General features: G+C 37.6%; 1 protein-coding gene across 1 annotated transcript in view; it reads left to right on the top strand.

The window, feature by feature from the left end:
• The window catches only part of MCTP2 (multiple C2 and transmembrane domain containing 2), a 438,267-nt gene extending 434,443 nt beyond the window's left edge, over positions 1 to 3,824 (top strand). The window contains exon 23 of the mRNA XM_053717625.1: positions 3,147 to 3,824. Coding sequence (XP_053573600.1) covers positions 3,147 to 3,215 — 69 coding nt within the window. The 3' untranslated portion in view covers positions 3,216 to 3,824. The remainder of the gene's footprint in view (positions 1 to 3,146) is intronic.
• The last annotated feature ends 23,044 nt before the right edge of the window (positions 3,825 to 26,868 follow it).

Here is a 26,868-nt window from a genome sequence, read left to right as displayed (position 1 = left end):
CATATTAAAGTTATTAACTCCTAAATCTAAATTTAACCCTAACCCCCCCAACTTAAATATAATTTAAATAAATCTAAATAAATATAACTATCATTAACTTAAATAATTCCTATTTAAAACTAAATACTTACCTATAAAATAAACCCTAAGCTAGCTACAATATAACTAATAGTTACATTGTAGCTAGTTTATGGTTTATTTTACAGGCAAGTTTGTATTTATTTTAACTAGGTAGAATAGTTACTAAATAGTTATTAAGTATTTAATAACTACCTAGCTAAAATAAATACAAAAGTACCTGTAAAATAAAACCTAACCTAAGTTACAATTACACCTAACACTACACTATAATGAAATTAATTCCCTAAATTAAATACAATTAAATAAAATTATCTAAAGTACAAAAAACCCCACTAAATTACATAAAATAATAAACAAATTACAAGATTTTTAAACTAATTACACCTAATCTAATCCCCCTAACAAAATAAAAAGCCCCCCCAAAATAAAAAAGCCCTACCCTACGCTAAATTACAAATAGCCCTTAAAAGGGCCTTTTGTGGGGCATTGCCCCAAAGTAATCGGCTCTTTTACCTGTAAAAAAATTAAAAATCCCCCCCAACATTAAAACCCACCACCCACACAACCAACCCTACTCTAAAACCCACCCAATCCCCCCTTAAAAAAACCCTAACACTAACCCCTTGAAGATCACCTTACCGGGAGACGTCTTCACCCAACCGGGCCAAAGTCCTCAACAAACCCGGGGGAAGTCTTCATCCAAGCCAGGCGAAGTGGTCCTCCAGACGGGCAGATGTCTTCATCCAGACGGCATCTTCTATCTTCATCCATCTGGCACGCAGCGGGTCCATCTTCAAGACATCCAGCACGGAGCATCCTCTTCCATCGAAGTCTTCTTACTAAATGATGGTTCCTTTAAGTGATGTCATCCAAGATGGCGTCCCTTCAATTCTGATTGGCTGATAGAATTCTATCAGCCAATCGGAATTAAGGTAGAAAAAATCTTATTGGCTGATGCAATCAGCCAATAGGATTAAAGTTCAATCCTATTGGCTAATCCAATCAGCCAATAGGATTGAGCTGACATTCTATTGGCTGTTCCAATCAGCCAATAGAATGCCAGCTCAATCCTATTGGCTGATTGGATCAGCCAATAGGATTGAACTTCAATCCTTTTGGCTGATTGCATCAGCCAATAGGATTTTTTCTACCTTAATTCCGATTGGCTAATAGAATTCTATCAGCCAATCGGAATTGAAGGGAAGCCATCTTGGATGACATCACTTAAAGGAACCATCATTTAGTAAGAAGACTTCGATGGAAGAGGATGCTCCGCGCTGGATGTCTTGAAGATGGACCCGCTCTGCGCCGGATGGATGAAGATAGAAGATGCCGTCTGGATGAAGAAGTCTGGAGGACCACTTTGCCTGGCTTGGATGAAGACTTCTCCCGGCTTCGTTGAGGACTTCAGCCCGCTTGGGTGAAGACGTCTCCCGGTAAGGTGATCTTCAAGGGGTTAGTGTTAGGTTTTTTTAAGGGGGGATTGGGTGGGTTTTAGAGTAGGGTTGGTTGTGTGGGTGGTGGGATTTAATGTTGGGGGGGATTTGTAATATTTATTGCAGGTAAAAGAGCTGATTACTTTGGGGCAATGCCCCGCAAAAGGCCCTTTTAAGGGATATTTGTAATTTAGTGTAAAGCAGGGCTTTATTTTATTTTGGGGGGCTTTTTTATTTTGTTAGGGGAATTAGATTAGGTTAATTAGTTTAAAAATCTTGTAATTTGTTTATTATTTTCTGTAATTTAGTTGGTTTTTTTGTACTTTAGATAATTCTATTTAATTGTATTTAATTTAGGGAATTAATTTAATTATAGTGTAGTGTAAGGTGTAATTGTAACTTAGGTTAGGTTTTATTTTACAGGTACTTTTGTATTTATTTTAGCTAGGTAGCTATTAAATACTTAATAATTATTTAGTAACTATTCTACCTAGTTAAAATAAATACAAACTTGCTTGTAAAATAAAAATAAACCCTAAACTAGCTACAATGTAACTATTAGTTATATTGTAGCTAGCTATGGGTTTATTTTATAGGTAAGTATTTATTTTTAAATAGGAATTATTTAGTTAATGATAGTTATATTTATTTAGATTTATTTAAATTATATTTAAGTTAGGGGGGGTTAGACTTAGATTTAGGGGTTAATATCTTTAATATAGTGGCGGTGACGTTGGGGGCGGCAGATTAGGGGTTAATAAATGTAGGTAGGTGTTGGCGATGTTAGGGACGGCAGATTAGGGGTTAATAATATTTAACTAGTGTTTGCGATGCGGGAGTGCGGCGGTTTAGGGGGTTAATATATTTATTATAGTGGCGGTGGTGTCCGGAGCGGCAGATTAGGGGTTAATAATATAATGTAGGTGTCGGCGATGTCAGGGGCGGCAGATTAGGGGTTAATAAGTGTAAGATTAGGGGTGTTTAGACTCGGGGTTCATGTTAGGGTGTTAGTTGTAGACATAAATTTTCTTTCCCCATAGGAATCAATGTGGCTGGTTTTTTGCAGGTTTTTTATTCAGCCGGCTCTCCCCCATTGATTCCTATGGGGAAATCGTGCACGAGCACGTTCAGCCAGCTCACCGCTATTGTAAGCAGCGCTGGTATTGAGGTGAGATGTGGAGCAAAATTTTGCTCTACGCTCACTTTTTTGCGGTTAACGCCGGGTTTGTAAAAACCCGTAATACCAGCGCTGCCTGTAAGTGAGCAGTGAGCATAAACTGCTTGTTAGCACCGCACCCCACCGCAAAACTCGTAATTTACACAATAGTTTTTTTTAATAAACTGGTGCAATCTTAAAATAGTCTTTAAAAAAGACACTCATTTGAAATTGCTAAAATTTATTGGAAATAACATCTCATTAAAAAAGATCTGCTATTTCATGTTTGCATGTTGAGAATTGAAGCAATACTCCAAAATCCTGTGTGCAATTAATTCCCTATGTTCTTGTGTTTAGAAAATGATTCATCACTTTGAATCTTCCTCGGTTTCTTTCCTTAGGGAGCTATTAACTCACACTGTAGTAAACTAGAGTTACTTAATAGCAAACGTCATGTCTGTTTATTTTTACAGGTGCAGTATGTTGAATTAAAACCAAGCAGCAACCAAGGTGCCCTCAAGAAAAAGAGAAGCGGGTTATAGAAAAGAAGAGAGACTGGGCCTATAGGACTTAAACACTTGCAATAAAATGGTAAAATCAACACTAATCTATGTATAAGTCTGGTTCCTATTGAAAAACAAAACAAAAAACAAATTGAGGCCAGCCTAGAAAAGGGTATATGTACCTTTACAACCATATCCCATGTGTATTAAATCCAAAAACTACTGCCAGCACTGGTGATTCAGCCCAACCTGTTCATGAATGTACCAATCCATGGGGTATGAGCTTTTTTTTTTTTTTTACATGATGTACCAATGAAATGAGGCAGAGCCTGGTTTTATTTATGCTTTAATAATGGTACATTGTAAGTCTGTATATTTTTGTATAGATAGTAAACCAATCAGTCAGTCAAGTCTAAAACTGCCTTAAAGTCCTCTTTTTAGACCTGTTAAGAATAATGGCTAGGGAATGTAGGTTCTACTTTAAGCTTTATATTGCTTTATAGGCTTTAGCGTAACACCTTAAGTGCATTCCTCTGTTCTTGAACTGGTGGTATAACCAAAAATATAGGTATTTGTGTATAAATAAGTGTGTGTGTGTAAATTAATAAATACATTTACTAATATATACATATATATATATATATATATATATATATATATATATGTATATATATATATATATATATATATATATATATATATATATATATATATATATATATATGTATGTTGTAAATGTTCAGCCCTGTGTACGTACGTATGTACATACATGCACACATACAATGTGGAAAATATCACTCTTTACAAGTCATTTTTTTTTATTCATCCACTACAGTGTCTTAACTAGTCCAAGTCTTGTGCTAGTGAAATTGTATATATGTGTGTGCATATGTAAGTGTATGCGTGTTTTATATTAAATTGCACATCTCTAGACCACTTACCCCTAGGCTGTTTTTCAGCATGGTCTGGTAGCCCCTTGTGTTAAACTAAAAAAATAATGTTGCATTTGCACCTTAAAACTTTGCCAATCTGTATATGTAGAAATGTCAAATAAAGATCTGTAGTCGTGGATTTTTCCTTCCTAGCACTTTTAGCACAGCTACACTACAGAAATGATTTAACATACTTCAATAAGAACTTGATTTCAAATTAAAATGTCTCTTTTACAGTCATATGTAAGCAAAAAGTTCAAGCAATTAATTTTGTAGATATTATTATTAAAAAATTATAAAAAATAAATATGCTAGCTATAGTTTTGTAAAATAAGTATTGCATATATTCTGTGTTACATAGCCATATTAATATTAACCATCTGCAGAATGTTCAATAATTGTGCCAAAGAATCCTTTATTTTATACTTATAAATAGTTTTTATGGTTAAACCAAATTAGAAAAAATACATTTGATTTGAAATTTCATATTTTGATTGATTTATATACATGTTGGTTTAAATATTTTGTGATTTCTGTTATATATTGAATTTGAACCTTGAACCTAGGTACTTTGGGTGCTGGCATTGTATTTCAAATAAGCACATTGCTGATTGCTCTGAAAGAGTTTTATGTATAAATTAAGTTATACTTGTAAAGCCATAATAGAAGTCCAGTTTATAATCAGTATATAGCTGTCTGTAAGTAAATCATTTTTAAATGTATGTTTCCTATGTTTCATTTCAATAAAAAAATGTTTTATTGTTTACAGACATCTCATTTAAATCAATGTATGCACTTGCCCTGTATATTTTTAAGAGTCATTTAAAATGTCTATCAAGGATATGATTTTATGAATCATATGCTAAATGAGGGTTGGTTGTCAATTGTATAATGCAGTTTGTTTAAATGTATAGTTTCTGTCTTATTAGATCTGTATTTTTGTACAAATTTAAAGATATATTTTGTTGTAAATGAATGAAGATTTATATACAGCCAGTTTTGGCTTTCATTAAAATTTTATTACCAGAAAACCTGTGTGCGTTCCTTTTTTTTTTTTTTCTAAAAATATGTGCCAAAGTCTTGGTTTGCAACAGTTGGATGAGCTGTTTAGCTGTCCTTTGATGATAAATTGACATGTCGTTTTCTGTTTGTGGTTCACCTTCTGCTATTTCTGTTTTAATAATGTATCAGTACATGAAGAGACCAATAAATCCGAATGTTACATTTTCTATGATAATTAAACAAAGATACACTGATGTAATGTTAAAGGGACAGTAAGTTCAATATTAAACTTTAATGATTCAGAAAGACCAAGCAATTTTTAACAACTTTTCAATTCATTTCTATTATCTACTTTGCTTTCCTTTTTTGAAAACCATAAGTAGGTAGGCTCATTGGTGGCTGCACATACTATGTATGCCTATTATCATTCATTCGAAAATTAGAATAGAAAGTGAAAAAAAAACAAAGAAAAACAACACAACAGGAAAAAGAAAGGAAAAAAGGGAAAGAGGATTGGGGCACAATCTTCTACCAAATATAAAATATTTACTTTATTGATTTAAAGTTAAAATAATAATCCCAATTAAATACAAATTTGGGACTAAACTATCCTAGGATGAATGGGAAGTAACATTATTGAAGTAAATTACATTACAAAAACTAGGGCTGCACATAGAGAATCTGAATTAACAGATCATTAACTAAGTGGCCGCTACATAAGATGCATACATTCATTCCTTTAAATGCTTGGTTCGTCACAGAGACGCATATATTTTTGGGTTTCATATCGCTTTAATGGCTTGGGCAAAAATATTCTACTTATTGAGATCACTGGTAGAAATAAGGAGTAGCAATATCTACTTTTTATTTATACCATTTAGGTCTCCTTCGTTTGAACTGTTCAGATAATCATATCTACAAAATTTGACTTGAAGACCAATCTCCATCTACCAGTTACAGTATTAGTATGAGTTATACAGCTTATAGCTGGAATCTCCATATCTTAGAATTCATTTAGATAAACTGAATGTTTCATCAATACCAGCTTTAGTGTTAGATTACAAGTGGCACACTACTGTTAATGTTGGTTTGATATTGCAATATCGCACACGTGTTAATTTGCACATGTTAGAGTAAAGTAAACCCGAGTATAAACTAAATTTGTGCTTGTCTGGTTAGTGCCTCTTAAGTCCTCACTTAAACGGTTAGGGCTTAATTAAAGGTTGCACATAAATACATTATAATAAAGTGGTACACTCATATATACACCATATAATATCAAGTATTTATATAAATATTAAAAAGTTAAAAGGGTTAAAAGGTTTATTGTACATGACAAGGTATTTGAATGGAAAGGGTGCGCGCAAACCCAACACTGCGTTAGAGCAGCTGCGCTAACCCAAAAGTAGTTATGAATATTTTACATTCCAATGTTCTTCACAAAGCAGAAAATATTTTTTATATATATATATATATATACATTTAATTAATTTATGAAAATTAAAATACATATATGTATGTGTGTGTGTATATGTATATATATATATATATATATATATATATATATATATATATATATATATATATATATATATATATATATATATATATATATATATTAACTGTCATGGCCAAAAATATTGGCACCCCTGCATTTCTGTCAGATAATGCACCACTTCACCCAGAAAATTGTTGCAATTACAAATGTTTAGGCATTTTCATGTTTATTTCTTTTTTTTGTATAGGTATGACACAAAAAAGTGGAGAAAAAAAGCCAAATCTGACACATTCCACACAAAACTAAAAATGGACTGGGCAAAATTATTGGCACCCTCAATTTAATATTTGGTAGCACACACCTTTGAAAAAAAATAGCTGAAATCAATTGCTTCCTGTAACCATCAATGAGTTTCTTACATTTCTCTACTGGAATTTTGAACCACTCTTCTTTCACCAACTGCTCCATGTCTCTCAGATTGGAAGGGTTCTTTTTCCCAACTGCTGTTTTGAGATCTCTCCACAGGTGCTCTATGGAATTGAGATCTGGATTAATTGCTGGCCAGTTCAGTACACTTCAGTGCTTTGTCTTGAACCATTTCTGGGTGCTTTTTGATATGTGCTTTGGGTACCATGACCTCTGATGGAGACCCAACTTTCTCACACTGGGCCCTACATTTCACCACCTAATTCTTTGGTAGTCTTCAGATCTCATAATGCCATGCACACAGTCAAGAGACCCAGTGCCTGAAGCTGCAAAGCAAACCCAAAACATCAGTGAACATCAGCCTTTGACCATATCAGTTGGGATCATCTATTTTTTACTTTAGAACAATTTGGTTTAACAGGTCATCTTAATAATTTCATACATTTAATTTACGGCTCCCCAATATCTTCCATAATTATTAATAACTTCATCTCCCAGCACTTGGCTTTGCAAAGGAGTACCAGACAAGGCTGCCTGCTCTCGCCACTTATTTTCAATATTGTGTTGGAGCCATTGGCAACCCTTCTTCATCAAAATATTGAGGGAATCCTATTAGGTGGACAAAAGTTAGTTTTAGCGCTCTATGCAGATGACCTACTACTATTTTTAAGTAATTTAAATACGAATTTCCCTCAATTATTGAATGATATTCATATGTTTGGTGCAATTTCAGATTATAAAATAAACCTATCGAAATCTGAACTCTTATGGTTACATAAGACGGCTGATAATACCATCAATTATCCATTCATTGCGACTTCCCAGATTACCTAATTAGGTATATGATTAAGTGCCAACCCTTATGAGTGGTACAGGTTAAATTTCCCCAAGTGCTTCAATAACTGTAAAACTAGATGTACCCCTATTCGGCTAGCCAAATGGGATAAGAAATCTAAAGGGAAATGCTTTCACTGCTATGCTCCTCAGGCAGATATACTTTTTTTAAAAAAATTTTTTTATTGAGACAACTTATTGAACAAGAATATTGCCTGCAAATACAGTATTGAAGGTACATAAATATGTCATTGAAATATACAATTAGATATGAGGAATTAAATACTTTTATGCTGAGGTGAGCGATGATAAATGAAAATAAGAGTGAGAGCAGGTCTATGTATTAGATGGGTCTCTTTTCTGGAGGTAACGTGTTGTATATGTGGATTTTGATATTGAGTCTGTGTTTTAAGATGATATTGGTACTCAATTTCGTTCAAATATGGAACGCTGAGATTTATAAAAGGCGGACATGAAGGGTGAAAGAAAGAAAAAAAAAAAAGGGGGGGGGAGAAGGAAGAAGGGAGTGGAAGATGATTAATAGGTCTAAGGTGGGGTCTGAGAGCTTGAGGACCAGTTGGAGAACTTTGTGAGCCATGGCAGCCAAATTTCGTGGAAAGCATTAGTGCTGTCGAGTACTCTGTACGAGTATTGTTCCATTTGGCCGATGTAATGTGTACATGCGATTACCTGGGAAAGAGTCGGTGGTTTCTCCTCTCTCCAAGCCCTTGCCAGGGTTAGTTTTGTAGCCATGAGGACATACATCGTGAGTGCTTTTCCAGCATCTGCATGTGTACGAGGGCATCTGCATGTGTAAGAGGGTAACTTCAGGGGTGAATGGGGGGACGAGACCGAGTGTCCGGAGAAGTGCAAATACTTTTTTCCACAATGGCTGAATTACTGGGCATGTCCACCATATGTGGAGCTGGGAGCCAAGCATCTTACATCCTCTCCAACACTCCGGGGATTCTGAGTGATAGATATTGTGTAGGATAGTTGGCACAAGGTGCCAGCGAACCAAGATCTTATAATGTAGTTCCCATAGTGTGGCACAATGGAGGATCTTTTTGGTTATTTTGATTCTGGCGTGCCAATCCTCTAGAGTAAGAGTGAGACCGATTTCTCTCTCCCAAGCCTGGTGTTGTGAGATTTTATGTGAGGGAGTCGGGTTAATAAGTATATTGTAGTGAAGGGACAGGAGATGTCGGAGAGCATTGTTGTCAGATGGACTCGGTGTGGTCTTTCCACTCACTATCTGCACCTTTTTTGTGCCTTCAACACGCTCCTCACACTTCATGAACCGCTTGTGGCTAAATGTTTGTGATGTGTAATGACAGCCTTACAATAAGGACTTGATGAGGTTTGTTCTTAAAGTTTCATGTTGTACAGTTTAACACCCCTCTCCTACTGTTTACTATATTTTTCTCTTCCTCCTCATTGAGATAGGGAAACATTGCCATAGGTGAAGCAGTGCTAGTTTATAATAATTTAGCTGTTTTGCATTGGTATTGTGGGCCTATCCCTGCAAGAATATATGTTGAGTCTATACGTATTTTGAGTGAAAGAATTTGGGGCATAGCTATCAAGCTCCGGATAGAGCTTGAGGCCCTGTGTTTCTGGCGAGCCTGCAGGCTCGCCAGAAACGCCAGTTATGAAGCTGCTCCGTAAGCTGTCCGCCTGCGCTGAGCAGGCGGACAGACATCGCCAGAAATTCAACCCGATCGAGTCCGCTAGACTTTGATAAATAGAGGCCATGGTATCTCTTATACCCTGTTTACAAATGTCTAAGTTTATTATGTCCCTAGCTAGTTACTCATATAATGCTTCTGTTTCTGAATGCTCCTAGGGGCTTGGATGTCTGCGGCCGAGATGTCTGAGCCTTTTCACTTTTATATCTATAGACATAATAGGTAGAATATATACAACTTGGGGACCTCATAGCCAGCTGGGGAATACTAACATTCACTATTAGATATATGTTTATGCCTTTGCAGATAGTTTCAGATATTTGTTTACTATTAAAGTTTAATGTGGTACCATAGATGTTTTGAAAGTATGGTAGCAGAACAGACAGCATGCATGCGTACATAAGATGAATTCTCTATTTTTTTAATATGTGACGTGTGCTGAGCTCATAACTTAAAGCTACGGTCATTGCTATACTAGGACGTGCAGCTTTCCCTCTAAGTATTTGACATATTTTTAGCGCAGGCCGGACCTGCACTATTGATATTATGTATAGTTTCCCTCCTAATAATATTGTAAATGAGCAACATACATCACATTAAATTTATTAACTTAGATCTTTAGACTCTACTATGCAAGGTATAATGTCAGCCAAACATGCAATTAGCTAATTTCTATGTTTCCACTAGTAACCCATGTGCGCATGAGACTTTCCACATAGATATGGCGATTTGTTTTATTGAAGCTTGTTTACCTTGCGTTATGATGCCACAGCTTGCCTTGCCTTTTTTAGGGAGGCACGATTCTTTGATATATTCTGTTATTCATACTCAAATTACAACCTCCTCCCCCCCCCCCCCCCACACATAATAAACCTCCTAGATTAGGAGGGTTAACCACACGGTTTATCTCGTCTATACTGCACCCTAACTACTTTCTTCATAAGTAAATCTTGCAGGACAGTTTAATATTGACTTATTTTCTTTTCCTAGCTTAGCAAGACTGTTTAGCATTGATACAAAATTTTACCTTTCTGTTCTTTGGTCCAAAAGAGGCCACTACATAAATTAATATTCCTCTATTGTATATCATATATGGCATAAGGCCCATGAGTGGCCTTTAGTCTCATAAGAGGATATTTTACTATATTTACAAACAAAAACAAAAATTAGGTTTCAATCACACATGCATTGTCATAATTGCTGATTATATTTGCCTAAACAAGTTTGCTTAGTAGGTCGATTTCCTGTTTCTATGTTATTGTGGGTCTGCACTTATTTACTTTTAGCATGTTGTTAAAATGTGTCTACAAAATACTTATATATAGATGGCTAACAACATGCCTAACTGCATTCTTCACCAAAGGATTTATTAACTTGGTATTCACTCACTAGATGGGTGATCTATTATTGTTTTACCTGTATACCCACTTGAGTTGTCATTTTTGATTGCATTCCTACTGTCATAGTGTATTATCGGGTTCTCTTTCAATGTTTGTAAACTAATTAAACCTCATTAAAAAATTAAAAAAAAACTCTGATAGCCAAAGAGAACTATAAATCTGGGAGATACATCCATTTTATTTTTTTAGATGCCAAAAACGTTGTTCTTTTCGGTTAGCATTCCTGGACAAGAAAGTTTTTAAATTTGATGCACAAATTTGCTTCACAGTAAGTCATTCTTCATGTTTCCTTCCATTTACTCTCTTTAGTCTTCATTAATTTATTTATCCCCTAACAGTCATATTAAAAAAGGAATCTCTGATGCATGGTGATGTCATGATAATGTTGTGCAATATGCAATAAGTACCCAAAGAGGATTTGTCTGTCTATTGATCTTCTAATATCTTTCCGTCTCTATACTCAACAAGGTCAACAACTGTCTGTCTGCACTTTCTTCCTGCATGTCTTCACACTACCCCTAATTCAATCTCTCAAAAACAGAGCTTCATCAACCCAGGTCCTCTTTCTTTGCATCATACTGGACTTTTAATGCTCCTACACTCCACATATACAAGTCCTTACCAAGTCCTGTAATGCACACCTATTCAACAGGTTTAAAATCTGCCCTGACGTATCCAAGATATCACCAAAATATTAATTTGCTCATGCATTTTGGCTCTTATGGACTACTACAGCCTACTCCTAACAGGTCTCCCCAACTATTTCCTCTATCCCTCTCCAATCTTCCATGAATGCATTAACGCTAGACTTGTTGAAAAAGAATATGCATATATCTTACACTAGCGGGAGCTAGCTGCTGATTGCTACCTGAAGACATTTGTCTCTTTTGATTGCCTTACTAGATGTTTTAAGCTAGCTGCTATGCAATGCTGTTCCTACATCATAGGAAAACAAGATAATGAAGCAAATTTGATCATTGAAGTAAATTGGAAAGTTCTTTAAAAGTGTATGTTCTATCAAAATCCTGAAATACATTTTTGGGGTTTCCTGTACCTTTAAAGTTGCCTATCAACATAAGTTTATCCGTTCTTTCAATTTTTATACTAACTTATCTTTACTTTAGAATACCGTTCAAAATATTGACCCCAACCTAAAAGTCTGTTGACAATGACAAATATTCTCTGAACTTCTGACTTTGATTTGTTTGCTCTTCTTATTATGTCTTCCCCTCTGCCACCTCCAAAATGTCTCAAATTATTCTATTGTGCTGTGGAACTCTACTCTACTCCAACCACACAGCTTCAAGCACACTCTTTGAAAAGCCACATATTCTAAAATAATTACCATCTTTTCTCTGAAAGTTCCTCTTCATCCTCCCAAAAAGTGTTGAACCTTGTTTCACTGCTGAATTTAAAAAATGAATGCCATGCAGAATAAAGTCATGGAACAGGTAAAGCCAAGACAAATACTGGTAAGTGGACACAGTAGTAGCTACTATAGAAGAGAGAGAGCTAATTTCTTATTACTCTGTATATGAGGGCAGATAAAAGGCATTTGGCTCTTATTTGAAATAAGTAAATCAGCACTGTCTATTGTAACATGCAGTTCATCACAATAATAACAAAGATCAAGAGCTGAATTATGCATCAAGGTATTTTTGGTGGTGGCGACTAAATAATGAACACCATCCTAATGTATTTATTGTACTTGTGATAGAGGTTAAAAATGCCCTAAAAATGCATATATCATGCACAACAGCATTCATATGAAAGAGGGAATTTTGTCTAAAAATAACTGAATCTGCACCCTGCAAAGGTTCTCAGATTGTGACTCTCAGTGACAGTATTAGATTTGAATCTTTCACAAATGTTCTGCAATATCAAACTCTGTAAAATCTTTCTCCTGGACAAACTAAAAACCACACAAGTCTTGTAGATCAGTAATAGGTAATGGCTCATCATCACCAGTGTTCATAAAGTTTGTTAGAAGTTTGTTATTGTATATGGATAAAGTATCTAGCCATGTTTTTTTGCTGGTTGATGTCTAATTTGATATATTTCATTGAATGTCATAGTGGATCAGTTTTTTTAAAAAAAATCTGTTCATTATACACTGCAGTAACGGAGCTTTCCTTGTAATTTTTCCTTGACAGTGTTTACCAGACTCTTCCTGATTATAAATGAGTATATCTTTCTGAACAAGACTAAGGAGGTAAGTGGAGTTACCTATTGTTAACTTCTTAAAGGGGTTATTTAGGGTTGCAGTTTCATTCGGTGAATGTGAGCAATGTAACTGGAAAATTAACTTCAAGTATTACATTGATGTATTCAAGAGTGGTGTTTAATTTGCTTCAAAACAAAAGCAGGAGTGTAGAATATGAGAAAACACCCTTCTGCTAAATTCACATTTCTTGCAGTTTACTAACAATAAACAGGACAGGAAAAAAAAATACCTGTAAGCAGACAACTTTACTGAAGCTCAACACCAGACTTTTGCATTTATCACTGCCAGCTTTATTCTGAATATTTTTTGTATTCCCTGTGCATCGTTACCAGTGATTGTCATCTAATTAAATCACTGCTTATCTCAAGTGTCTGTATTTACGCTGAGATAAGCATCAAAAGTCTGCTATTGCTTCCCCCTTGATCAATAACAATGTTCCCTCTAGGATTACATAGAGTCTGAGGTTGAGTAGGGCACCAGAATTAATCAGGTATGGTTTCTCTTTTTTTTTTTCCTTATTTTGTTTTCAATACTTTTTAAATTATTTTTTTTCCAATGGTTTTTAAAACAAGCAGTTCAAATTATTTTGCCTGATTTATGTTAAAATAAATGCATGCATACAAAGTAAACACATCTACCACTACTGTGGATAATGATGTGTCCAATTTTATTATATATTGAGCAGCCACAATTTCAATTAAGGGATCAAAATTCATATAGGAGACTCTTCTTGTGCAGCTGATGTATAGTTAAAGGGACAGTCTAGGACAAAATAAACTTTCATGATTCAGATAGAGCATGTAATTTTAAACAATTTTCCAATTTACTTTTATCACCAATTTTGCTCTGTTCTCTTGGTATTCTTAGTTGAAAGCTTAACCTAGGAGGTTCATATGCTAATTTCTTAGACCTTGAAGCCCACCTCTTTCAGATTGCATTTTAACAGTTTTTCACCACTAGAGGGTGTTAGTTCACGTATTTCATATAGATAACACTGTGCTCGTGCACGAGAAGTTATCTGGGAGCAGGCACTGATTGGCTAGACTGCAAGTCTGTCAAAAGAACTGAAAAAAGGGGCAGTTTGCAGAGGCTTAGATACAAGATAATCACAGAGGTTAAAAGTATATTATTATAACTGTGTTAGTTATGCAAAACTGGGAAATGGGTAATAAAGGGATTATCTATCTTTTAAAACAATAAAAATTCTGGTGTAGACTGTCCCTTTAAATGTATTGTAGAAAAAAAGTGCATCTCTCCCCTTCTGGTTTTAGTTTTATTTAGCTATATGGGAGTCATATGTTATAAGTTTTTTATTGTTTAATATGGCCAGTACTGCAGAGAATTTAGAATGCAGTATTACTATATTGTGATCAGGTACGTTTGTGGGCAGCTTTGGATTTCTACTTTTTCTGCTGGTTTCCTCCCTTCTCTCATGCAATGAAGTTTTTGATAATCACTTTTTGGTTGTTTTTGGATGGTGTCTCCTGCTTCTTTGCAAAATGTTAGAATAACCATAGGAAGCAAATGCAGGCACCTCTTAGTCTCGTATTTTTATTTAATTAGATAAATTGACTAAGTTAAATAACACGTAAAGAATATAACATATAACAAGCAATCATTTAGTCTTTGTAGTGTTTACTGACATTTAAATTGCAGAAGCAGTTCTATTACCAACTTGTATATAACCAGCAGAGCAGTCCTTATTACCTGACTTCTGGTACTTTAGCCTTGCCAACTACAGGATATGTGCATCTCCTTCATAATCTTTCTAACCTCAGCCAGTGTCTCTCATTCTAAAGTTAAGGGTATTTTTTTTTCTTTCAGCAGTCCGTTTACAACTGCACAAATACCTATGTCCCAAACTACAACTTGTGCTCCTTAAAGAGATTTTAAACAGTATGAGATTGTAATATAAAAAGCTTAATTCTGTGCAGTTAAAACATGTCCAATATACTTCCATTATTTATTTTGTTCTCTATAGCTATTCATAGCATCCTCAAGAGTATTCCTCATTAATAAACATTCTGGAAGTCAGTGCAAATTTTTCTTTTTTTTTTCTAGCAATCTTGAAGCCCCTATTGTCTTCAGCCATTACTGTTGTAAAACATACATATATTTCAATTGCTTTGGTATTGAATACAACCTTATTAGTTTTCATACAAATTTCTTGTATTTGTACTGAAACAAAGCATCTGTCTTTTTAAATAAAGATTACTGTTCCTATTGATATCAATGTAATTAGATTATCTGTAGATTCAGTTAATAGTGACTGATATATATAGTAGATGATTTTGTGTATAAAATCATTATTTATTATGAAGGAATCCAACACTCCTATCATTAATGCAGACATCAAGAATGATATAAGGCAACAATGTTGTTCCATTATATATTTTTTTTAAAGCTTCTGACAAATCTCTTTAAGTCTGATTTTAGCTGTAATTTTACATTAAAAAAGGACAATTCTTTCAAATCCAAACTGTGGCCTCCAATGGCAGTTCTGGGTGGTGTTGAGCTGTCTGGGTGGTTAGGTGTGTAGTTAGAAGCCCTGGAAACGTGGCTAGATGGGTATATACAGTGGCAGAGAGGGCCTATTTTATCCCTCATTATCAGCACACCCAGGTCATCACTGGTGGCTTATAAAAATGACCAGCTGGTCAAATGCTTTCCTGCATCTACAAGAATCCTAACTAGAGGGCTATTATTATTTTCAGCACAAGCATCTGTAAGACGTAAACCTCTAAAGCAGAGGTTTGTAAATTAATCATTTTATAGTTTGCATTGCTTTATTCAATTTCCCAGGTTTTGGTAACACAAAAACACAAGCTTTAAGAATGTTCTTGAGGTAGTCTGTTTTACCTCCCTAAGAATTGCCTTTGTAAATGATCAGATAATAATTCACTATAGGTAAAGCAATATTTATTTGTAAAGTTATTAGACACCCAGAGTCTTTCCATTTAGCAAATCTTACTTGCTGCTAAACTTATGGGCTAGATATAGGCTGTTCAAGTCTATCTATATGTCAGAAAGAAGGCCAATTTGCGAGATAAAAGTGTTTAGATAGTGTTTTGAGTTATTTAGCATAATGCTTTAACTAGGTCTTTTCATTTATTTGCCAGATTGTACAAATGTGTGTAATCTGTTTCCACTATCTAATTACTATCACCTAGATTACGAGTTTTGTGCTGAACAGGGTGCGAAACTAAGGGCAACAAAGTTGCGTTATTCCACTCTCCATAGCACTGCCATTTAACGAGTTACTGAAAAGCCTCCTTGTGCGTGCAATATGTTGGCGTTAAGCTCCATACTGCACAAAAGCCAAGGGCTGCCTTGACGTGCTTGTGCATGCTTTCCCCCTAGACATCAATTGGGAGAGAGTGTTAGAAAAAAACCAAACACCTGAAGTGCGGAATGAAAAATCTCTGTAACGCAACGCCATTGATGTCTACGGGGGAAAAAAAAAAGTTATGTTTAAACCTAACATAAACCCCAAGTCTAAACACCCCCAATCCGCCACTCCCGACATTGCCGACACCTAAATAAAGTTATTTACCCTAATCTGCCGCTCCCGATATCGCCGACACTAATAATAGTTAATAACCCCTATTCCACCGCTCCCCGACATTGCCAACACTATAATAAAGTTATTAACCCCCAAACCTCCGGCCTCCCACATCGCCGCCAATAAATAAACCTATTAACCCCTAAACCTTTGCCTCCTACACCGCTGCCACTAAATAAACCTATTAACCCCATAAACCGCTGGCCCCCCACATCGCAAAACACTAAATTAAACTATTAACCCCTAAACCTAACACCCCCTAACTTTAAATTAAAATTACAATATAACTATATTTAAATAAATAAAAACTTACCTGTGAAATAAAAATAAACCTATCATTAAACTATAAATTAACCTAACCTTACTATTCTAATAAAACAAAAAAATATACCAATTAAAAAATCTAAATTACAAATTTTAAAAAAACTAACACTATGAAAAAAATTAAAAAAATCAAAAATGACAAAAAATAATAATCACTAAAGCTTACAAAAAATAATAAACTAAATTTTCAAAAATAAAAACAATTGCACCTAATCTAATAGCCCTATAAAAATAAAAAAGTCCCCCAAAATAAAAACACCCCCTAGCCTACAATAAACTACCAATAGCCCTTAAAAGGGCCTTTTGTAGGGCATTGCCCTAAGTTAAACAGCTCTTTTACCTGTAAAAAAAATACAAAGTCTATCCAACAGTAAAACCCACCACCCAACCAACCCCCCGAAATAAAAAAAACCTAACTATAAAAAAATCCTAAGCTACCCATTGCCCCTAAAGGGCATTTAGCTCTTTTTCAAATTGCCCAAACCCTAATCTGAAAAAAAAAACACCCCAAAAAGTAAATAAATACCTAACACTAACCCCATCTGAAGTCCTGACATCCATCTCCATCCAGGCGGCAAGAAGTCTTCATCCAGGCGGCTACATCTTCATCAATCACAGGGGCGTCTTCTAACTTTATCCCAGCAGCGCAGATCGGCGAAGACATCCAGCGCGGTGCGTCCTCTTTATACGGTCAATGCAAGGTAGCCATTTCAAAATGGCGTACCTTTCATTCCTATTGGCTGATTTGATTCTTCAAATTTAAATCAGCCAATAGGATGAGAGCTACTGAAATCCTATTGGCTGTTCAAATCAGCCGTAAAAGCCGTAACACAAAACTAATAATCTACCTGAACGTTTTTAGGCCTGCATTGATATCTTAAATATGATGAATATATGACCATACTTGTTGGATGTTAGCAGCATTAACTACAAGTCTTCCTGATTTATTCCTCACTTCAAAAAGGATTAATTTAGATCTAACTGTAATTCAACTCTAGCTTGGCTGCGATCTACCAGAACATGCTTATCATTTGGTTTATAATTCAATATGTCAGGAAATGTTTGTCTACATTGTCAATTTTGTTTAGTGTTGTATTTAATTAATTTGAATTCCCACATAGTGTACGCATTTATGTGCTTCCCATATATTCACTGAATCATTCTCATCAGAGTTAAATATATAATATTTACTTCTTAAAACAGGATAATCTAGACCAATGTGTTTCTACATTCCAGTCCTCAAGAAACCATAACAGGTCACAGTATAGACCAATTAAGACTTTATATAGTGTTAGCAGCATTACAAGGAACAACATGATACGGAGCACAAAGCCAAATTAGACAATAGAAGTAAATTAAAAAGGTGTGTAAAATTGTATGCTGTCTGAATAATTAAAGAAAAATGTTGGTTTTCATGCCCCATTAAGTCTGCTGATAAGGTACCTAAACAAATATTGCTTTCTTTTCAATTTCAAGTTAAAATCTCTGATTGGGTTTAGACTGGATGCTATTATTGCCACAGTCATTGGGGTGAGGGAGCTTTTCTACAACAACATCTAAGGGCAAGCTTAGATCTGCAGGGTGTTTTCATTTTTGTCTAAATCTAAAGCTCAGAAAACTTACCCTCTGCCTATAGTTCTGGCTGTTCCAAATCGTCCTGCAATTACAGCTCTTCTTGGTCCAAAAAACATAAATTATGCTTACCTGATAATTTAATTTCCATCTGTATGGGAAGAGTCCACAGCTGCATTCCTTACTTGTGGGACATACTGAACCTGGCCACCAGGAGGAGGCAAAGACACCCCAGCAAAAGGCTTAAATACCTCCCCCACTTCCTCATAACCCCAGTCATTCTGCCGAGGGAACAAGGAACAGTAGGAGAAATATCAGGGTGAAAAAGGTGCCAGAAGAAAAAATGTCAAATTTAGGGCCACCCATCAGAGAAAACAGGGGCGGGAGCTGTGGACTCTTCCCATACAGATGGAAATGAAATTATCAGGTAAGCATAATTTATGTTTTCCATCTTAATATGGGAAGAGTCCACAGCTGCATTCCTTACTTGTGGGAAACATATACCCAAGCTCTAGAGAACACTGAATGCTAATGGGAGGGGAAAATAGAGGCGGACCCTAATCTGAGGGCACCACAGCCTGTAAAACCTTTCTACCGAAGGCTGCTTCAGCAGAAGCAAAAACATCAAACTTGTAAAATGTTGGAAAAAGTATGTAAGGAGAACCAGATAGCCACCTTACAAATCTGATCCATAGAGGCCTCATTTTTGAAGGCCCAAGAGGAAACCACTGCTCTCATAGAATGAGCCATAATCCTCAGAGGAGACTTATGTCCCAATGTTTTTATGCTAAACGGATGACACTCCTCAGACAAATAGATAAGGAAGTCGAAGAGGCCCTCTGACTCCTACGCTTCCTGGAAAAGAGAACAAACAGAGAAAGTGGTTTGTCTAAATTCCTTTGTGGCCCGAAGATATAACTTCAAGGCACAAACCACATCCAGAAATACGTTGTAAATATTCCTTCGACGAAGAAGGATTAGGACATAATAAAGGTACCACAATCTCTTGATTGATGTTGTGAATTGACACAACCTTAGGAAGAAATCCTAACTTGTTTCGTAGAACAGCCTTATCAGCATGGAAAGCCAGATAAGGAGGGACGCATTGCAAGGCAGCAATCACAGATACTCTGCACGCAGAATCAATAGCCAGTAGAAAAGGAACCTTCCAAGACAACAATAATATCTACTTCATGCATAGGCTCCAACGGAGCCCGTTGCAAAACCTTAAGGACAAGATTCAAACTCCAAGGAGGAGCCTTAGATCTAAACACAGGTCTGATCTCAGCAGAGCCTTAACAAATGGCTGCACATCTGGAAGCTCTGCAAATCTCTTGTGCAGTAACACAGACAGGGCCGAAACTGTCCCTTCAGGGGACTTGCAGAAAAGCCCTTCTCCAGTTCATCCTGGAGAACAGAATAAGTTGGTCCTCCACACCTTATGTTGGATGCGACAAGCAAACAGCTTACGAGCTTGAATGAGAGTAAAAATAACTCTCTCAGAAAATCCCCTCTTGGCTAGGACTAAGCGTTCAATCTCCACGCAGTGGAGTCTAGACATTGATGAACAAAGAGACCTTGGTCAGCAGATCCCTGCGACAAGGAAACTTCCACGGAGGAGATGATGACATCCCCACTAGATCCGCAAACCATATCCTTTGCGGCCAAGGTGGAGCAGTTAGTATCACTGACGCCTGCTTGACTCGAGCCACTACACTAAGAAGTAGTGTTAACGGTCGGAAAGGATAAATTAGATTGAACCTCCAAGGCACCACTAATGCATCTGTTAGCTCCACCTGAGGATCCCTGTACCTCGACCCCTATCTAGGTAGCTTGGTATTGAGAAGTTATAAGATCTTCCTCTTGCAAATCTCTGCAAACACTCAGGATTGAGCGACCATTCTCCCAGATGAAAGGATTGTCTGCTGAGGAATCTGCTTCCCAGTTGTCCACACCCAAAATGTGGATCGCTGACAGCGAACAAATGCAGGTCTCCCCCACACCAGAATCCGAGATACTTCCCTCAAAACTAGGGAGCTTCTTGTTATCCCCTGATGGTTGATGTAAGCCAGCAAGGATATATTGCTTGATTGGAATCTTATTAACTGGGACGAACCCAGCAGAGGCCAAGCCTTCAGAGCATTGTATATTGCCCGAAGATCCAAAATGAGATCAGGAGGGAGCTTTACCTCCTGAGACCAGATGCCCTGTGCCTTCCTGGCACCCCAAACGGCTCCCCATCCTGACAGACTCACAACCGTAATCACAATCACCCAGGATGGTCTTGAGACGGACGTCCCTCAGGACAAGTGATCTGGACAAAACCACCAAGAGAGCTATTCTCCCGAATGGTTGCCCAGAGAAATCTGTTGAGACAGATCTGAATGATCGCCGCTCCACTAGTTCAGCATGCACAGTTGCAATACTCTGAGGTGAAACCTGGCAAAGGAAATGATGTCCAAGCTGGACACCATGAGACCAATTACCTCCATTAACCGAGCCACAGATGGCCTTAAGGAGATCTGGAGGGCAAGACATGTTGAAGCTAGCTTGCAACGTCTCTGGTCTGTTAGAAATATTCTCATGTCTATGGGGACTATTATAGCACCCCAAGAATTCTACCTTGGTACTTGATACAAGAGAACTCTCTCTAGATTATCTGCCATCCACGGGATTGAAGAAGGTAGAGGAGATATTCCGAATGGTCCACTCTTCGAAAAATGTCTTTAGCTAGACCAAACGGAAGGGCAATAAACTGGAAGTGCTGGTCCAGGAATGCAAACCTTAGGAACTGGAAGTGGTCCTTGAGGATTGGTACAAGAAGGGAGCATCCTTCAGATTTATCATGGTTATGAACTACCCCTCTCAAACGAGGGGAAAAATTGACCTTATTGCCTCCACCTTAAAAAAGGGGACATTTAAAAACCTGCTTAAGCACTTTAGGTCCAGAATCAAACGGAAAGTTCCTTCCTTCTTAGCGACCATGAAAAGGTTTGAATAGTATCCCAAACCTCTCACTGCGATAGGCACTGGGACAATAACTCCTAAAGGACAGATCCTGTACACACCCCAGAAAGGCTTCCCTCCTTTCTAGTCAGGAAGACAGGAGGAATCTGCCCTTGGGTGGCTGAGACTTAAAACCTATCTTGTAACCCTGAGCTATGACCTCCAGGATCCATGGATCCTGCACATCCCTGAACCAAGCGACTGGAAAAAAATGACATACTGCCCCCTACACGATCCAGAAGAGGACCAAGGACTGCCCATTCATGCCGACATTGACTTGGTGGGCTTCTTGCTCTGCTTGGATTTATTCCAGGACTGAGTCGGCTTCCAAGAGCTCTTGGTTTGCTCTAGCTTAGTGGAGGACTGCTGACATGGGTTTTATCAGAACAAAAAGAACAAAAATCGTCCCTTAGATTAGATCATATTCTCTTGCGGTAGGAGGGCACCCTTGCCCCCCTGACCATGGAGATAATTGAGTCCAGGCCTGGACCAGACAAAATGATTCCCTTAAAGGGAGAGAAGAACTCTAGACTTAGAAGTCATATCCGCAGACCATGACTTCAGCTAGAGCCCAACGGGCCTGAACAGAAAAAGCTGAAGCCATAGCATTCAAGTGAATAAACTGCATAATAGCAGCACAGATAAAAGAATTAACAACCCTCAAGGCCGTAAATCTTTTCTGAGTAACGTCGAGGGGATCCTCCACCCTGATCAATCCTATGAGTCGTCACACCAGAAGGTAGTTTCTTCAGTAACCGTGGCAACAGCCGACACCGGTTGAAACAAATATCCTGTATGCTGAAACATCTTTCTAAACATAGTTTCCATCTTTTATTCATGATCTCTTCAAACACAGAACTATTCTCAAGCACAGAACTATCCTCAACGCATTCCCATTTAGGGACGGATCCTCACAACTCAATTGAGAGTCCAGGACCGGGGACAATTTGTTAAATGGAGAAGAGGGGGAAAAGGAATCCAATTCTGTTCCATTCATTCTTAATAATGTTCGCCATCTAACAGGAGCAGGGAAGCAAAAGGTACCACCCTGTCCTCAAACTCTATCCAATTTAGGAATTTAAAGTTTCACCACACAATTTGGCCTCTGGAACCTCTGAATTCACCAAAAACTTCCTTTAGAAGAAAGCGCAAATTCCTAAACCAAAGTCTGGTTCCTCCGCAGCCGGAGGTTTAGAGGCAGCAGACTCCGACCCAGAATGTTCATACTCTGAAGTCTCAGAAAGAACTTCGTCCTTGGATAACGCTCAGTTAAATCGAATAAATTATCTGATGTACTCTGGGAAGGAGTGCAATATGTAAACTTTTGCTTGCACTTAACAGGGTGAGGTAAAGCATTAAAGGCCGCAGACACCGCTGTCGGAACTGGGCAGTAACGTGAAAAAAGGCCCCCTCCAGATGGAAGATCAGCAATGTTATGGGAAAACTGCATGTGTAGAGATATAAGAATGTAGGGTACGCACCACACTGGACGACAACTCCTCAGAGGTGGACGGCTCCGTGGTATCAAACATGTTTGATATTATCACATTATCAAGGCATATGGAACATAATTGAGAGTACGAAACTAAGGCCTCCTCACCATATAAATAGAAATTACTCATTAAGAATAGAGGGAGTGCCCTTTAAAGTAACAGAATCCTCCATCGCTAGTGTAATAACCGGAGAACTAGAGAAATAAAACATCTTATTTTATTAAAAAAAATGGCACCCTTATACCCCAATTGCTGGGGCACTCACCACCTCCTATGACCCAGACAGTACAGAGATTTATGACTCCTCTCTGATAGACACGCAGTCAGGAAAAAGGGAATGAATCACATGGTGCACAATGCAGGACCGTCCCTGCTATGAGAAAGCGTGCCAAGCTTGTAAGCTGCATGGCTCTCAATGTAAAAGTGAAACCTGTATATTCCATAACAGCCTATAAGCCCATAACATCTCACACATAAAAGCAGCATAAAATAAAAAAAAACATATAAGATTAATCCCCCCTGTTCAATAATCCCCCTAAGGAGATATTAACCCTTGTCTTGCGTTATCATACATGTATAAAATATGAAACAATCTTACCAGAATCTACGCCGTGTAACAGGAACACGGCCCTTTAAGTGTGACAGATAGTAGCATTGCTTCTGACATGGACTTGAGTGAATAAAGCAGGCAGTGAAACTCATCAACGCTTATTGCCTATGGAGCTGTTAATATGAGTCTGGATGGTTTTGCAGAAAGACTCTCTGTGCATCTTCTGACTCTAACTTTCATCCATTCTCTCACTGAGAGGCTGACAAAACTACTTAAAACTCCAGTCCCATCTCGAAGAGTACTACTCTTCATAAGAGACTACTCCGAAATCTTCTAACACTTCTCTGCCAATCTCCTGCGACGAAAGGCAAAGAATGACTGGGGTTATAAGGAAGTGGGGGAGGTATTTAAGCTTTTGGCTGGGGTGTCTTTACCTCCTCCTGGTGGCCAGGTTCAGTATTTCCCACAAGTAAGGAATGCAGCTGTGGACTCTTCCCATATTAAGATGGAAACAAAGTTTACCCCAGCCTCCAAGACTGCATGAGTGTTTGGCCCCCATGCCAGACCAGTATCGGGGGGGGGGGCAGATTGAGTATCTTTTGTGAGGCTTGAGAGAGATCTGTTCAGGATCCTTGGTTATTGCAAATAATTTAGCAGAGGTATCGAATAAGCTTTTAGTCAAGGCCTCCTTGGGGAAGATTCTTTCTATCTCGAGTGCCCCAAGATTCTTTAAAGGCCCAAGCTTTTTTTGGCTTGTGTAAAAATTGGGAATGATTGTTCCATCTCCAACTTCAGAAGTAAACCATTATTCATTTTTTTATAATACTAAAGAAAGAGGGTATAGCCTGTTTCTTGATGTCAAATTATTGAACAAATTCCTGAAAGTTCCTACTTTCAAGAGGGAGACAATTTGCACTTCCTTTATTGCTGGAGGGTCAGTTTATGTCTACCATAATCTTAAAAAAATGCTTATTTAAATACCCCTATTTACAGGGTCATGTCATTTTCCTGAGATTTGCTTTTCTAAACAAGCAATATCAGTTTGTGGTCCTACTTTTCAGTCTGGCTATAACACCCAGAGTGTTTCTAAAAGTGTTTGGAGCTTTATAGTCTATAGTTCGTGCTCAAAGAATCTCTGTAGTTGCTTACTTGGATGAACATCTAGTTCAGTCTCCCTCTTTTCATCTGGCTGTCTCACATTCAGATGGTACTTTAGTTGTTTAAGAATCACGGTTGGAAAATAAATCTTCCAAAGAGCTAATTCCCCAGACCTGTGTGTCTTTTCTGGGGATAAAAATTGATTCAGTGACTATGCATTTGTCTTATGGTGTCCGTCTCATCTTTAAGCTCTCCAATTGCAAATGCTGCATCAATGGAATGGGAGTCACAAGGATTTAAGAGGATCCTGATAGATCACAGGACAAGACAGCCCCTATCTTGGTAGCAGATTTACCATACATTGGTTTAGGCTGCATTCTTTTTCCTGTCAGTATGGGCAGTACTCTCCACAGATGCTGAGCTGCCGGGAAGTTTTAGAGAGCACAGGTAGTGTGGTCTCCTTAGGAAGTAAGGCTATGGATAAATATTCTGGAACTTTGTGCCTTTTGCAGAGCTCTCCAGAGTTGGATCTGTCCTAAGACTAGAATGTTTTTTGTGATTCGAGTCTGACAAGGACTGGCCTGTGTTGATCATCATGGAGGAACCTGCAGTTACCTAGCTATGAGGGAAGAGTCTGGAATCATCAAATGAGCAGAACATTATCATTGCATGCGTTTTGCTATCCACATTCCTGGGTTTGAACAATTGTGAGGCAGACTTTCTCAGTCACCAATTTCTTTGCCTAGAAATATGGTCTCTGAATTAAGAAGTTTGTGACACATGGGGGTCTGCCAGAGATAGATCTCATGGGGGCCTATTTATTAAAGGTTTTGTGGACCTGATCCGACAGTGCGGATCAGGTCTGCAAGACCTCACTGAATGAGGAGAGCAATACGCTCTCTGCATTAAAGATTGCAACAGCAGCTCACAAGAGCTGCTGGTGCAACGCCGCCCCCTGCTGACTCGAGGTGTCAATCAACCCGATCGTACTCGATCGGGTTGATTTCCGGCACTTCCTGTCCGCCTCATCAGAGCAGGCGGACAGGGTTATGGAGCAGCGGTCTTTAGACTGCTGCTTCATAACTGCTGTTTCTGGTGAGTCCGAAGACTCGCCAGAAACATGGGCCCACAAGCTCTGTTCGGAGCTTGATAAATGGGCTTCTATGCCTCTTGCTTGAATCACAAACTGCCCCAGTATTATATCAGGTCTCAAAACCTTTGTGTGAGTCTAATTAGGCGCCCTAGTGGTTCCCTGGTCGGTCAACTGATTTTCATATTTTTTCCATTTGTAAAGCTATCCAGAGTGAAAGCCAGAATCTAGTAGGAACAAGCTTCAGGATTTATATTATGGATCTGGTTCAGATATCCTTGTGCCTGCACAGGAGGCTTCCTCTAAGAATGTATTTTCTCCCTCAAGGTCCTTTCTTTTATCAAGATCTGAAAACTAGTTTTCTGACAAAGTTATTAAAGGGTTAGGAAAGTCAAACTTAAACTTGCATGATTCAGATGTTATTTTAAGACACTTTTAAATTCACTTCTATTTTCAAATGTGCTTCATTCTCTTAGTATCCCTTGTTAAAAAATGAATACGCACATATCATACACTAGTGTCAGCTGCTGCTATTTGGTGCCTCCACACATTTGTCTCTTGTGATTGGCTAAATAGATATTTTCAGCTTCCTGTCATTAGTGCAATGCTGTCCCTTCAGCAATGGATAACAAGAGAATGAAGAAAATGTAATAATATAATTAAATTGGAAATTTTGGGGTTACTATCTCTTTACTATCCCTTTAACACTTTGATTCAGACTAGAAAAACTGTTACAAGGCATATTTATCATAAGGCCTGGATAAACTTTGGGGCATGGTGTCCATGCAAAGGTCACTGATGGAATTCTTTCAGAATTTGAGTTTCTGCAAGAGGGAGTGGATAATGGTTTGTCAGTCAGTTATCTGATGGGTCAGGTTTCAGCTTTGAATTTAAGAAATTAAGAAAATTGCTAAAATTCAAGATTTTTAGACCTTTGTTCAGGCTTTAATCATAATGAAACCCAATATTCTTTCAGTTTCTCCTCCTTGAAAT

Source organism: Bombina bombina, chromosome 6 (assembly GCF_027579735.1).
Source record: "Bombina bombina isolate aBomBom1 chromosome 6, aBomBom1.pri, whole genome shotgun sequence".
Classification (NCBI taxonomy): Eukaryota; Metazoa; Chordata; class Amphibia; order Anura; family Bombinatoridae; genus Bombina; species Bombina bombina.
Note: the sequence above shows the minus strand (reverse complement) of the source record. Positions and strands in the feature narration are given on the sequence as shown.